The sequence below is a fragment of the Gopherus flavomarginatus genome, chromosome 8 (genome assembly GCF_025201925.1).
Source record: "Gopherus flavomarginatus isolate rGopFla2 chromosome 8, rGopFla2.mat.asm, whole genome shotgun sequence".
In the NCBI taxonomy this organism is placed as follows: domain Eukaryota; kingdom Metazoa; phylum Chordata; order Testudines; family Testudinidae; genus Gopherus; species Gopherus flavomarginatus.
Window position 1 is genome coordinate 10,028,959 of NC_066624.1, and position 15,735 is coordinate 10,044,693.

A 15,735-nucleotide genomic window follows, 5' to 3' on the forward strand; every position below is an offset into this window, starting at 1 on the left:
ATAGCCATTACATCGGCCAGATGAGTCTCCGAGCTTCAGGCTCTCATAGTGGACCCACCGTATACTGTGTTTCCCACACCCAGCATTCCTTGCTAAAGTGGTTTCGGCCTTTCATGTCAACCAGGATATCGTCCTTCCGGTCTTCTTCCCGAAGCCACATTCATCACAACGGGAGCAACAATTGCACTCCCTAGACGTCCATAGAGCGCTCGCATTTTATATCGAGCAGACAAAACCCTTTCATAAAACGCCCCAACTCTTCGTCGCGGTGGCAGACCGAATGAAGGGCCTACCTGTCTCCTCCCAGAGGATCTCATCTTAGGTGACGGCATGCATCCGTACTTGTTATGTTATGTTATGTTCTTGTTATGACTTGGCTTATGTTCCCTCGAGCCACCTCACCGCTCATTCTACCAGAGCTCAGACTTCATCTGCTGCCTTTCTGGCTCATGTACCCATCCAGAAGATGTGTCACGCAGCTACCTGGTCCTCAGTCCACACTTTTGCCTCTCATTACGCTCTGGGTCAACAGTCCAGAGATGATGCAGCCTTTGGCTCAGCAGTTTCACATTCTGCAACATCTCACTCCAACCCCACCGCCTAGGTAAGGCTTGGCAGTCACCTAATTGGAATCGATATGAGCAAGCACTCGAAGAAGAAAAGACGGTTACTCACCTTTGTAACTGTTGTTCTTCGAGATGTGTTGCTCATATCCATTCCAAACCCGCCATCCTTCCCTCTGTCGGAGTAGCTGGCAAGAAGGAACTGAAGGGCCATTAGGTCGGCAGGGATATATATCCAGCGCCATAGCAGCGCCACTCCAGGGGGCGCCCAGTCGACCCACCAAGTGTTGCTTGGGTAAAAATCTTCCAACGAGCGTGCACGCGGCTTGTGCACACCTAATTGGAATGGATATGAGCAACACATCTCGAAAAACAACAGTTACAAAGGTGAGTAACCGTCTTTTCTAAATGCAAATGGAGATCATATATTGAACACAGAACAAGAAGAGGTGGAACATAGCACCTGGACAGCTATCTGGAGTTTTTTCCTTCCCTTGTAGCATTTAGAATCCAAAGATCCAGATTTCTGCTCCGAGTCTGTTTTTGAAGACAACTGTTAGTTTGCCTCAAAATGGTAGAAAAGTGAAAGGACAGTCATGGAAAATGGGAGAGTTTAATTCAGAATTTTCTCAATTTTTTTAAATGACCTCCATTTTTGTCCAGCCATCAAAGCATTAGTCGTGTGTTCTTAGCACATTTGAGATAGTTTGGTCAAAATTACATAATATGCTAGGTCAGTGGTTCTCAAACTTGGGCCGCTGCTCATTCAGGGAAAGCCCCTGGCGAGCCAGGCCGGTTTGTTTACCTGTCGCATCCGCAGGATTGGCTGATCGCGATTCCCACTGGCTGTGGTTTGCCACTCCAGGCGAATGGGAGCTGTGGGAAAGGCGGCCAGCACATCCCTTGGCCCGCAGCACTTCCCGCAGCACCTATTGGTCTGAAACATGGCTTTCCCTGAACAGGCAGAGGCCCTAGTTTGAGAACCACTATGCTAGGTAATGAAAAAAAGCAAATAAGTTGACAAAAGCATATTATCTAAGATTTAACTAGCAGTACTCTATATGTTGCTATTGTGTTTAGAATTACAAGCTTTTCACTTTGGATGATTTGTGCTTTTTTTCAGTTCAAAGAATAAATATGCTAGGGAAGTGAATTATATACTGTTTCGTTTAATACTTTTCAGGCTTTGGAGTAGAAGGTTCTTTGGGTTTCTTTTACTATTTTTTGGGTTGGGAGGATACAAGACGGTCAGTGTTTGGGGGTTGGAAAAAATAACAGCAAACTTGATTAAGAAACTCCTTTTAGTCCTTGACCCACTTCTGCTTCCCACATCAGGCCACCACACATTGTCTTCTTTTTACTTTCTCCATTCAGGGATTAATAGGCCAAGAAGTTCAAAAATAGGAATCAAAAGGTAGGCTGCTAAAACCCACACCTAAAAAAGTGGTCTGATGTTCAGAAGTGCAGAGCACTCATCAGTTCCAGCTGAATTCAAGTTCATTTTATATGGAGGATGTCCTGGCAGGGAGAAAATGAAGTGGATTTATGGAATTTCCACCCATCCACTAATTTGAGTCTTTATTCAGCAGTAATATGCTTTTCGTCAACTTTTGAAAATCTAGCTTCAGCAGTTCGATATCAGGTAAAAGTGAATGAGCTAGTTTTTAGTACTTCTCCAAAGTTCTACATTTTAAGGTCACTTTTAATATGGCTACTGCAATGTGCCACTGAACTTCGCTGGAGTATGTTTTATGTATTATGAATATAACATACAAAATATTGGGACCCCAAAAACCTTTTGATAAAAATGAGTGCTGTATTCAGATTTGGCTTTGTGTGTTCAGAGTGTGGTCTTTAATTTTGAACTTCATAAGTTTACCTTTAAAGACAATTGCATTTAATTATCCTTGCCTGGTGGGTAAATATAGAACATGACTTGCCCCTGGGAACTGGAAGATTTTCTTCTGAGGTTGACATTCATGTTACCTAGGTAAATTGGTACATAAACTCTAACTAAGAGCTTTGTTTCTGTCAATAAAGTTCTACTGATAGTGGAGCAAGAATTTTAAATTCACTCATAAAAGGAAGCTTGTTGCAGTTTAGTTGGTTGATATTTCTACAATAGTCCATTAATGAAAATGGACAACGATCTTTTTTTGACTCTTGATAGGAACTAATTCTGAAGCATCAAATGCTTCTGAAACAGAATCTGATCACAGGGATGAGCTTAGTGATTGGTCGTTAGCCCCAGCAGAAGAAGAAGGAGACAACTACCTTCGCAGAGGAGATGGACGAAGACGTGGAGGTGGTGCACGAGGCCAAGGTGGGCGGGGCCGTGGAGGTTTCAAAGGTAAATTGAGATTTAGTGTTCAAAAAAGAAAAGTAATTCAATATTGGATTTTTTTGAATAAAGAATTCTGCTCCATTCACGTCTTCATTTCATCATTCTTTTGTGTAGTATTCCTTAATTGTGAAATATGGCATGTTCTGGTTGCCAAATAATAGTGTCAATTTTAATTTAATTAAACTAGCTTTACTAAACAAATGAGAACCACTGTTTTAGAGATCCACTGATAGCAATACAGTGGAGTCGCATCGTAGGCGCATTTAACTTACGTGATTTTAACTATATGAGCATAACAAAAAAGAGAAAAATAGCAATTTAAATACTGTACCTGTAGTGCGAGCGATTCCGTCCGCCATTCCACTCAGTGAATGTTTGACTATATGCGATTTTCGCCTTACACGCTGACTTCAGAACCTAACCCAAGTGTAAGATGTGACTCACCTGTAGTTTGATTTATAGAAGCTAATTATCCCCTTTAATAAATGGCTTGGATTATAGTTTGTTGCTCTCCTGACAGTTTAGCTCATATATTGCAACACCTTGTTTCAGACCTGAAAATGTTGAAGGGGACTTGATGTACTCTGATTATTTAGTGTTTGTAAATCACTTTGAAGGTGAAAAGTGTTGAGAATACAGTTGCTCTCCGGACTGTATTGGAATTTACTGAAAAGTTGCAGAGTCTAATTTATAACACTCCATCCGACATTTGAATATTGAATACTACTCAAAAAGAATGCCACGTATTGACTCACAATCTCACACATTGGTGAAACACACATCACATTATCTCAGTCTTATACATTCCACATATCAAACACATGGCTTCCCTCCCCCACTCAGTTGTCTAGGGCAGTGTTTCCCAAACTTGGGACACCACTTGTGTAGGAAAAGCCCCTGGCAGGCTGGGCCTGTTTGTTTACCTGCCGCGTCCGCAGGTCTGGCCGATCACTACTCCCACTGGCTGCAGTTGGTGCTCCAGGCCAATGGGAGCTGCTGGAAGCAGTGGCCAACACATCCATTAGCCCGCGCCACTTCTAGCAGCTCCCATTGGACTAGAGCAGCGAACCGCAGCCAGTGGGAGCCACTATTGGCCGCACCTGCGGACACGGCAGGTAAACAAACTGGCCTGGCCTGCCAGGAGCTTTCCCTACACAAGCGGCATCCCCAGTTTGGGAAACACTGGTCTAGGGACTCCACTGTATATCATTCACCTTCCCAGTAAAAATCTGAGGCAAAGCACATTGAAGTTAGTGGAAATATTCCAACTGAGTTCAGTAGGATTTGGATCAAGCCTTTTATGAGTCAATCAATGTTTGCCCTGCTCTTGGCCATATAACACTTATACATACAGTACTCTTGCAGAAATTGCCTGAGATATCCCTATGCCCGTCTTTTCTTCTTATATCCTTGTATGACTAAAACTCAGTGTTGTAATTTATATATGCAGTAGGAAAGAATTAGCAGGAGTAAAGTATGAGAAACAAGCTTGAAATCTAAACCTTAACTCGAATTCTCACTTCTAAATAATATTTGATAAATTTAGCATTCTGGTTATGTACCATCATTTACAACTTGAAGTCTTTAGAATAGAGATTTTTCTTATTTCTTTTCAATAGGCTACTTTTTGTTTACTTTGACATATTAAGAGTAGGGAATCATGCCACATATTATGTATTTTCCAAGCTTAGCTTTATTGTTCCCAAAAATATAAGTAGTCAGTAGAAAAAATTAAATAGGTAATACCCTACAAAAATTGATTCTTCATCTTTCTCATTCTGTGTATCACTTTCCCAATCCATGGGATGGTTCTTTGTTCCATTTTACAGACCTCCACAAAAGATCTGTGAACCAATGATGAGCCATAGTTTGCAAACTTCTGCTCTACTTTATCTAAGCAATAAGGATATTTTTTATACTATTTAGCTTTAAAGTAACTCCATACTGAGTGTGTACTTTTAACTGCTTAGAGAATCGGAAAAAATTACAAAATCAGTGCTGAGAAGCAATTTCGCTGAATATTAGGTTCTCTTTATAGGAAATGATGAACAGTCACGAGCAGATAACCGTCAGCGTAATTCAAGAGATTCTAAAGGGAGAACAGCAGATGGATCACTTCAGGTAAATTTTCTTCCTTTGTTTGTTTAAAACCTGCTGCCTGTTAATTTCATTGTGTGACCCCTGGTTATGTGAAAGGGTAAATAACTCTTGCCTATTTGCTTTTTCTACACCGTTCATGATTTTATAGACCTCTAGCCTATCCCCTCTCAGTCTTCTCTTTTCCAAGCTGAATAGTCAGTCTTTTTAATCTCTGCTCATATGGAAGCTGTTCCATACCACCTTAATCATGTTTGCTGCCCCTCTCTGTACCATTTCTAATATCTTTTTTAAGATGAGTGACCAGAACCACTCGTCAGTATTCAAAGTGTGGGATTTATATAGTGGCATTATAATATTTACTGTCTTATTACTCCTCTACCCCGATATAACGTGACCTGATAGAACACGAATTTGGATATAACACAGTGCTCTGGGGGTGTGGGGCTGCGCACTCTGGTGAATCAAAGCAAGTTCGATATAACGCGGTTTCACCTATAATGCAGAAAGATTTTTTTTCACTCTGAGGACAGTGTTATATCAGTGTAGAGGTATATCTATCTGTTTCCGAATGGTTCCTAACATAGTCAGCTTTTTTTGATGGACACTGCACATTGGGCCGATGTTCTTAGAGAACTATTTACAGTGACTCCAAGATTTCTTGAGTGGTAAGTTAGTGTAGACTCCATAATTTTGTATGTACAGTTGGATTTGTTTTCCAATGTTCATTACTTTGCATTTATCTACATTGAATTTCATCTTCTATTTTCTTGCTCAGTCACCCAGTTTTATGAGATCCTTTTGTAACGCTTGGCTTTGGATTTAACTATCCTGAGTAATTTTGTACAGTCTCCAAGCTTTGCCATCACACCGTTTTATCCCTTTTTCAAGATCATTTATGAATATGTTGAACAACGCTGGTCCCAGTACAGATCCTTGGAGCACTCCAGTATTTACCTCTCTGTTGTGAAAACTGACCATTTACTCCTCTCCTTTGTTTCCTGTATTTTAACTAGTTACTGATCCATGAGAGGACCTTCCCTCTTATCCCATGACTGCTTAGTTTGCTTAAGAACCTTTGGTGAGGGACCTTTTCAAAGGCTTTCTGACAGTCCAAGTAGACTATGTCCACTGGATCACCCATGTCCACATGTTTGTTGACCCCCTCAGAGAATTCTAATAGGTTGGTGAAGCATGATTTCCCTTTACAAAAGCCATGTTGACTCTTCCTCAACAAATCGTGTTCATCTGTGTCTTATAATTCTGTTCCTTGCTACAGTTTCAACCAATTTTCCTGGTACTGAAGTTAGGCTTACTGGCCTGTAATTTCCAGGATTGCCTTTTTTTTAAAATTGGTGTCTCATTAGCTATCCTCCTGTCATCTGGTAAAGAAGCTGATTTAAACAATAGGTAACATACTGCAATTAGTAGTTCTGCAATTTCAAACTTGAGTTCCTTCAGAACTCGTGAGTGAATACCATCTGGTCCTGGTGACTTACTACTATTGAATTTATCACTTTGTTCCAAAACCACCTTTGTGGAAACCTCAATCTGGGAGAGTTCCTCTGATATGTCACCTAAAAAGACTGGCTGAGGGAATCTCCCTCATATCTTTTGCAGTGAAGACTGATGCAAAGAATTCATTTAGCTTCTCCGCAATGGCCTTGTCTTCCTTGAGTGCTCCTTTAGCGCTGCGATCATCCAGTGGCCCCACTGATTGTTTGGATGGCTTTCTGTTAGTGATGTACTTCAAAAAAAAAAAATGCAACTCGTTCTTTATTTTAAATTCAGTTTAGTTTTTCCTGGTTTTTCCTGGTTTTTATCAATACCTTTTTGTCTCTTCTTGTCTTATGTACTTAGAACACAAATACTATAATGGGAAGAGAAGAGAGAGAACTATAAAAAATTAGAAAAAGCATTATTGAATGCATGAAAAATTAGTTCCCTGTGGTAAGAAACCAGTATAGCTTTCCAGAGGGGATGAGGTACATCTTCTAATTTAGTTATGGTATTAAATGAAACATTTGTAATGTTTCATTGCCGGTTAACTAGTCAAGCAGTGGGTAACCGTTTAGGCACCAAATTAAAATCCACATAAAGAGACACTGAATTCACATTTAGTATTTAAGAAAATCTCTCTACAGTTAATTTTGTTTCAAATATTTTATGACAAGTAAATATTCCCTTTCTGGTGTTTGACAAAACACCAACCTGGGAATGTGTATTTTTCCAGTATATGTAGTGTCCTCTCTGGAAGCACCTCCAGTGTACTTCAGGCCAAGGCATGTGCAGAGTCTTCTGCCACTTACTAAGAGCTGCCCCAATAGAAGGAAAAGATGAGCTGCTTCTCCTTCCTCCTGTGTTGTGATATGTGAAGTCTCTGCTTGGAGAGATTGTGGCAACTTTTCTTGGGAAGGCCCCTCTGAAGAAATAAAATGCCATTTCTGAGATGCTCCCACTCCCGAGTGAGGTGAATAGGTTTTGGGAAGCTGGGGCCAAAAAGCTATTTCCTGGATGAGGTGAAGTGGAGTTGGTGCCTTCTCTCTGCTACAAACATGAAGAATAAAATTTGTATGCAGGATTTTGCAATGGTATATGACTTACAAATGTGCATTTTCTCTTTGCTAAATAATAATTTTGAAGCAAAATTGAGAAATTTTCTGTCAGGAAGACACTTAACCTGTTCAAGTGCTGGTCCGTCTGGGTATTCCACACTTTGGTAGGCATGTGCACCGTGGTCCAAGTCCAGAGATTTCTACCAAGTAGCCTCTGTTAGAATGCACATGCACAGCTCTTCTCCTCTTGCTCCAAACCAAGGTTATAAGGGGCGCTGTGGACCATCGTCTTTTCAGTTCCTTATTACCACACCATGGCCTGAGTCAGAATCTCCATTTAGCATAGTTAGTATAGCGTAGCTAGCTTTTCCCCACCTTGGGAAGCTTTTCCCTGTGGACAGGGACCCAAGAGTCTTGGGGTTTAAACATTGCATATCCTGCTGCGCCCCACACAGAGTTCTTTTCAGTGAGCAACAAACATCAGTGTTGCCTTTATTGCCTTGGCAGGGGTCGTATCTCAGCTAAGTGCAGCATCTGCCGCTCCTTTCCTTCCCTTCCCAAACATGTGAGGTTTATGAGCTCCAGCTAAGTAAAATCCCATGGTGAAGACCATGTGACCTCAGTTGAATCTGGGCTGGGGAGACCCCCCTGTACACCGAGCTCAGTCGCCAAGGCTACAAGTTTGAAACCTTAAGAATCCCTCTCAAGGGCTTCTCATGAGAGTAAGGGGCACTCAGGCAAGGACAGATCTTCAGAATCTGCTCCCAGAAGTAAAGATCCTTCCCTGACTCCATCCAAGTCAGGTGAGTCCTTGTATGTGGATCCTAAGGACCTGGGCCCACTTAAACCTCCTTGATATGAGTGTAACATGAAGAAGTAAGGCTCCGTTTTTACGGACCTCCGTTCAGTTGCATAAACCTGAGGTTAGGCTCCCACTGGGCACAGTCTACAAGATCCAGAGTAGACTCTGTGCCAGTATAGGCATGTTCCCAAAAGGACCCAGTGTCCACTATAACCAGGGAAGTGTCACATCCAACAGTCTCATTCACCGGTACCCCAGAGACCTTCATTCTGTTCTCAGTCTTCTCTCCTCTCTGGTCAGACTTTGTTCCTTTGGTGTGTCAATGTTCCTGAATAATCTGTTTCAAGAACCCTGGGGTCACCACCATTACCTCCATGAGCCAGAGTATTTGGCCAGTAGCTCCACCAATTGAACAGGAAATTGCCTTCTCATTGGACTTCTCCAAGGTTCCAGATGAACACACACACCTGTCAGCATGCCATAGGTACTACTTAGTCCTGCCATGAGTGCAGGGGACTGGACTAAATGACCTCTCAAGGTCCCTTCCGGTCCTATGATTCTGTGAACCATCATCCCCACATAAGGAGACTAGTCTGGATAGGAACTCCAGAAGTACTGGGTTCCATCATCTACCTAGATATGAATTCCTAGTGAACCAGTGGTTCCCAGTGCCCCCGGGTCCTCTCCAATGGATCAACCCGGCATACTAGCATTATTGGTGCCCCTGGGATCCTTAAACTAGACCTCCTTTGATCCATGCATGAACTTTACACTCTCCTAGCCAACACCTACTAACTCTGTTTTGAGTATGAGGAAGAAGCTGAGACAGATCCGACAGTCCCAAGCGCGGTCTCATCCTCGTCTCCAGATGAAGTGGTTGCTCCATCTTCACCATCTTTAAATTGATGATCACAGGCAGTATCAGGAGCTGCTATAAAGATTAACATATGAGCTTCAGATCTGGCTTGAGGAGATCCAAGAGACGTAGCATAAGCTGCTGGACATTTTGCAGCCTTCAGGGCTGAGAGGCATTAGTTTGTTCCAGTCAAAGAAGAGAAGTTCCTGTTTTCTCAGCCAGCACTTGACAAGCAGCCACTGAAAGATCTAGGCTGCTACATCCCAAGGCAACTCATTCAGACAAGGGCACCAAAGTCCTTGATTTCCTGGAGAGACAAATTTTTTCTTCAGAAAGTCTTCAATTTAGAATTAATAACTGCGTGGCCCTGTTAGCAAAATATGGTTTCAACTATGCCAAATGTTAAGACTTGAAGGACAAACTCCTCTAGGAGGACAGTCTCAATGTTAAGTCCTTATTGATCAGGGAAAACTAGTATCAAAAACATCTCTTCAGGTTGCAGTGGCTGCTGCTGATACTGCTACCAGTACTACAGATCTCTGTACCAATTGTATCCTTGCACTCCTTCCTGTTTGACTACTGCTTAACAATCTCCCACATATAGAATACATATAGGGACTAGCACTCGGAGAAGAAATAGAAGTTAATTCCATTACCCTCCCTCCATCCCCTCTGCTGCCGATCATGACTGGATTTGCAGTAAGAAGAGAATCTAAAGACTCCAGTCCACACTGCCTTTTTATACCCTCAGTCCGGAGCACAAGGAGAACAAGTGCACCTGTGTGGACCAAGAGACACTACTTGCTAGATACCTCAAGATTCAGGCATACGGTGCAAATGTGGACCCACGTGTTGAATACAGATAGGGACCACACATCTTGAAGAACCTCCAGTTACAGATAGGTAGCCTCCATTTTATCAACATATCCGGAATTCTTCCTCTTCTGAGAGCTGTATGAGATGATACTCTTTAATAAAATAAGTGCTTCATGTTGGTGAATCCTCGATAATTACTGGATAATCAGGAGGTAAATAATGTGTAAAGTTTCAAATAAACAGTATGCCAAAAATGGATTTAAAGGTGTACTATTATCAAGCTAAACATCTTGCATTTAAAACATAACATTCATCTTGCCCACTTCGAAAGCCACATTACTTTTTTTATTACTTAAATTCAATCTTAGCAAAGGGTGGCAGAGTGGATTTTATTAGTAGTAGTATAGTTCCATCACAGCTTTGCAATGTTGATTTTCAAAAATGCTTCTTTAACTGTATGACTAGGAATATCTTGATTTATTAAAACTGAAACAAGTTTAAAACCTTTCAATATATGTATGTATATTTTTTCAGTTCTGCATGAACAACAAAATTATAGTAGACTGATCAATTTTACTTTCTGGTTCTCCTATACTAATACAGTGCATTATGATGATCGACTTTCCAACACTTAATGAAATGTGTTTTTAAAAGTAACATTAAAATATTTTTTTTAAATCATAAAGGCATTTTGTTTCCTACTTTTGTAAGTCTAGCTTCCTTTTTAAATAAACTTAAAGAGTGCGCCTAAATTATTTGACACCACCCCCTTTTAACAGTTAAATTCAGGAATTATTAAAGGGTATGCTTTATATAACTGTAATTTGTTTCAGATCAGAATTGACTGCAATAATGAAAGGAGCGTCCACGCTAAAACATTACAGAATACCTCCAATGAAGGTAGTCGATTGCGCACGGGTAAAGATCGTAATCAGAAGAAAGAGAAATCAGACAGTGTGGATGGTCAGCAACCATTGGTGAATGGAGTACCCTAAACTGCATAATTCTAAAGTCATATTTCCTATACTGTTTCAGTGATTCTTATTCCACGTTAGAGAAACTTGTTAGGCCAAAGACAAATAGTAGGCAAAATGGCGCAGGGCATGAAATGAACATAAACGTTCTGTTAGCCTTTTTTAACATCAGCAGTATGCAGTTGTTTTCAGAATAAGAAGTTATACAAATATTTGCATAAAAATATCTGAACTTCTGAAAAATGCTTTCAAGTACATCTTGCACTTCAAACAATGAAAGATTCTTTTTGTTTGTTTTAAAAATACTGAGCTGTGCATTGGTATACTTTTTGTTCAGTTGTACCATTTTAATGCATTGGGTCAAAAATCACTGCTCAATTTCAATTTTCAGAATAAATAGTGTTTGCAGTAATAAATTGGGCTTCTGTTTTCAATCTGACTTACAAGTTCTTCATGAAATGCTATGTCGTTTTATGTCCTGTGTCAGTTCACGTTTTGGTCCACTTTTTTCAGTATTTTAGTGGACTCTGAAATATGTGTGATGTAACAATTGTCATTTTCATTAGCAAAAAAAGTTGTATGATCTGTGCCTTTTTTATATCTTGGCAGGTAGGAATATTATATTTGGATGCAGAAATCAGGGAAGATGAGTTGGAAACACTAAATGTAAAATATATGTAGCAAACCTTGTCAGAGATTAGTACTTTATAGAAGAATGCATGCTTTCCATAATTTTTTCCTTACATAAGCATCAGGTTAGGCAGTTATAAGAATAGGAAATTTCTTTTGCACTGAAGATTTGGCAAATAGTGTTGTTGAGACAGGGGTGTAAATTTTTTTTGTAGACAGTACAAGAAGTTTACAAAAAAATCTTTCCATTTCTGGGAAACTAAAAATTCATTGTTACTGAGGGAACAAATGTAACTTGTTCACAGGCTAGTAATGTGTGCCTGCTTTTTGGCCAGATGACCAATTAAAAATGATAACCTTTTTTCATCCTCTCAAAAGTTTTTTGAAATGGTTTAAAATTTTAATTTGGAGCTTATCTCAAGAGAGATAAGAAGAACATTCCCACATGTGATAACCTGTTAAGTGCAGGGAGTAGTTTAGCTAGCTAACATTGGAGGCAGGACAAATTCATAATTTTTTGAGGTACAAGGTCTGATTCGCAAGCAGGTTTGGAAGGAGTTAGGGAACTTGGTGCAAAGTACATAAAGGGGGAATTAAACGTACTTTTTTCTTTATTTCTGATCATGAATTAAATTTACTGGGTAAAACTATGTGAGGACTTTCATTTTAATCTATTCTATTTTTATTAAAATTACTCCAGTAGGAGTGCCACTGATTATGTACAGAACTGTACAAACATGATCTTGCCTCTGATGTATTTTGTGAGTTTTGTTTCTTTGCTTTTTTCATTCCACTGTTTTTTTCCTTGCATACAAGTACGCATATAAAAATGGCAACAAACTGCACATGATTTAACACATATAAAAATGTCTTAAAAAGTATTGCCAAACATTAATGTTGATTTCTAGTTATTTATTTTGGGAATGTATAGTATTTGAAAACAGAAATTGGTACCTTGCACACATCATCTGTAAACTGTTTTGGTTTAAAATACTGTAGATAATTAACCAAGGTAGACTGACCTTGTAATGTAACTGCTCTTGGGCAATATTCTCTGTACATATTAGCTACAACAGATTGGATTTTATGTTGACATTTGTTTGGTTATAGTGCAATATATTTTGTATGCAAGCAGTTTCAATAAAGTTTGATCTTCCTCTGCTAACTGATGTTGATGCAATCCTTATGAATGATTGCTTTTAAAAACAGTCAACTTATAACAAGTAGAGAGAGCCTATATTTCTCTGTTAAAGTTTAACTGTAGCCATTGTTCCATATGTTATAGAAAGCTTCTAAAACGTTACCAGTTTTCGAAAATTGGCAGATAATGCTAAAAATACGGAACCTCTTTGGTGAAATGGTACAATACATGTTGAGCTATTATAATATGCACTAGATTTTTTACACTCAAAGGCTGAGTTCAGTAAGGTGCTAACTAGGTTATATGCGAATTGCTAATTACTAAAACTTCAATTTGATGGGCTAATCACATTCCAGTTTCAAATGCATTTTGGGGTAATGACATATTTTACAGTATTTCTGTGTGCTAAACTTAAACATGTATCCCTTTGCATTCAAATTTCAATGTTTTTAAGTGTTAGTAAATTTCAAAAACATAAATTGTAAATCTAAATGTAAATTTTATTTTGAAAAATCATGCATTGTTACAAAGCTTGAAAGTGCAACATGTCTGATGGTTGGGTTCAGATCCTACTGGTAACTTATAAAGTATGGTCTAATGAATTAAAATTATTTTAAAAAATAAAGTTTTTTTTTAAACAGTGAAAGGTATTTGTGAATGATGCCCAAAATTTGAGCTCAATAGGATTAAACACAAACCCTCTAAAATAACAAATGTACCTTCAGAAGTAAGGAGAAAATCACTTTTCTTTTCTTGGCTCCCCAGCTGTTTTTTATTGGGAGGGAGGTTAAAAAGTTATGAAAGTTAGTGTATAGCCTTATCAAGGAGAATAGATGTTCTATTTATTACTCATACTAAACCTAGTAAAACAGGATTTACCCTCCCCCCTTCCCTCCCTTAGTAGAATGACGGGGGAAATTCACCAAGGGGGAAAACAAATGACTAATAAAACTAACACCGTTCTCCTGCTCACCTTCATTGAGTGCATCTGGGGGTATAATTTTTAATTTTCAGTTCCCCTGATTACCCTTACAAAGTGCAGCCTGGCGGATGAATCCCTGCCCGGCACTAGAGATATGCTGAGTACTTAGGGCTTGCACAGACACACCCACACAAAGGGAATTCTGTACTCAGGAGAGGAAGGCCAGCAGTCCAAATCAGATTTAGAGAAACAAATAGTAAAATATATTTAAATATAAACCACCAGAGGATAGACTGTCAGGTAAGAGAGTACTCAATATAGTACTCTGAAATTATGCTTAAGTATGCAACTGCCCTGGACTAGCTATAGTTACATATTCCTCCTTATGCAGCCTGGGAAGATGGAATACAGTGGGACTGATTTCCTGCCACACTTAGAAGATTAGAGAAGTATCAGGCTGTTTTCCCTAGCTGTTGTGGGTCACCATGCCCCAATGTGCAGAGTATTGTTCCCAGTTTCTGTTGCAGGTTACCATGTTTGACAACCACCTCCACCCCCCAGCAGATGACTGTGTAGTGATGAGAGGGACAGCAGCCCAGATAGGGAAGAAGCAAGCAATAAGGGTCCTTTTGGCATACCATTTATTTATTTCTGTGCCAGTCTCCATTTTATAAGGCCAAGATGTTCCTCATTGTGCAATAGTCAACATGTAATGTGGTATCACTACTGAAGATAAATGTGGCCATCTTCTCTGGTGGCCAGGGATATACAGCGGAGAACTTTAACTGAAAGAGTTGATATTCAGAGCCCCTTCTGCCCCCGGTAGCTACAGCCTAGGAGATGTCATCTCAGCTTCTGCTTTTGGGCATGAAAGTTCTGAAGTGGCAACAACAAAAATATGAATGGTCAGCTGATATCCTAAGTGGTCCAGGCATCCTTTCAGAAGCAATGCTAACTTGAGTGGACGGCATTGCGAGGTATGGTCTGTCTCAATCTTAAAAATCACATGGCCTAAAACTGGGGAGGGGAGGAATAATGGGATTCAGTTCTGATTCATGCATGTATATGAGGCTTTGATCCTTGGGATCTGGTGCTCTGGGATATCAGTTCCCAGCTATCTTTGTGATAGTGTGGGAAGCTCAATTTCTAGTCCTGACCCTTGCCAGACTTTATAGAAAGGAATAGGGGGGATTGGGCAAGTTTGAAGCAGTGTGTGAAGAGCAGCAATAGAAAATACTTCTTTACAAATAGTGCTAAGGCAAATGTGGGATCAATAACTGCACTCTTGCCCCAGAGCTGGAGTTAGACACCTGATCAGTGCAAGGCTGTTGGGCAACAAAAGGCCTGCCTATAGCTTTGATCAAATGAAGTCCCTGGGTATAGGCCAGAAACTACCCTGTGCAGTTGTGCAAGAATTTTAGGAACAGCTTTGTCCCGTTCCCTGCTTAGCACATGGAAAGGCCACAACATGAATGAAATCATCCATCATCTACTTCAGAGCATTTTAATCTGCTCCCAATCTTATTTCTAGCCTCAGAGAATCAGACTAGCAGAAACATCCAAAGTTCCTAAAGGAGGCTTGTCTTCAAAGCATTCCCAGTTTACCAGCGTCAGACCTTCCATGCTTTGCAGATGGATGGGATGGCAGCCTTTTTAATTTTCCCAGCTTTGATCATTACTTTTTGATCTTGCATGTGTACCAGGATCATGATAGCAATAATATTGGCTTTTAGGGAAGAAGGAAATTCATTTCTCTTTTCCAGGATACATTTTTTGATTAGGGTATTGTCCAGAGAGCTAAAGGTCAAACACGGTGATATGAGAATGGGTGCCAGAAAGAGCTCACAGTGCTCACCAGTTGGAACGCAATGATTCTGCTGTCCTAAGGGATGGAGCAAAGTGTCCTATCTCTATGCACACAGCGCACTCAAGTGGAGATGATCACCCAAGATTTGCCTGGCAGAAATCAGCTTGGCAGAATGGCCCCAACATCCAGAAACAGATCACTCACTGTAAATCAGTTTGGTGGGCTGGT

General features: G+C 40.1%; 1 protein-coding gene across 3 annotated transcripts in view; it reads left to right on the top strand.

The window, feature by feature from the left end:
- FMR1 (fragile X messenger ribonucleoprotein 1) overlaps positions 1–13,424 on the top strand; it is a 53,935-nt gene extending 40,511 nt beyond the window's left edge. For 2 of the 3 annotated variants that reach the window (XM_050964751.1, XM_050964752.1), the window contains 3 exons: positions 2,734–2,913; positions 4,946–5,028; positions 10,867–13,424. In XM_050964751.1, coding sequence (XP_050820708.1) covers positions 2,734–2,913; positions 4,946–5,028; positions 10,867–11,028 — 425 coding nt within the window. In that variant the 3' untranslated portion in view covers positions 11,029–13,424. The other variant, XM_050964753.1, reaches the window with a different exon arrangement.
- Positions 13,425–15,735: the final 2,311 nt, after the last annotated feature.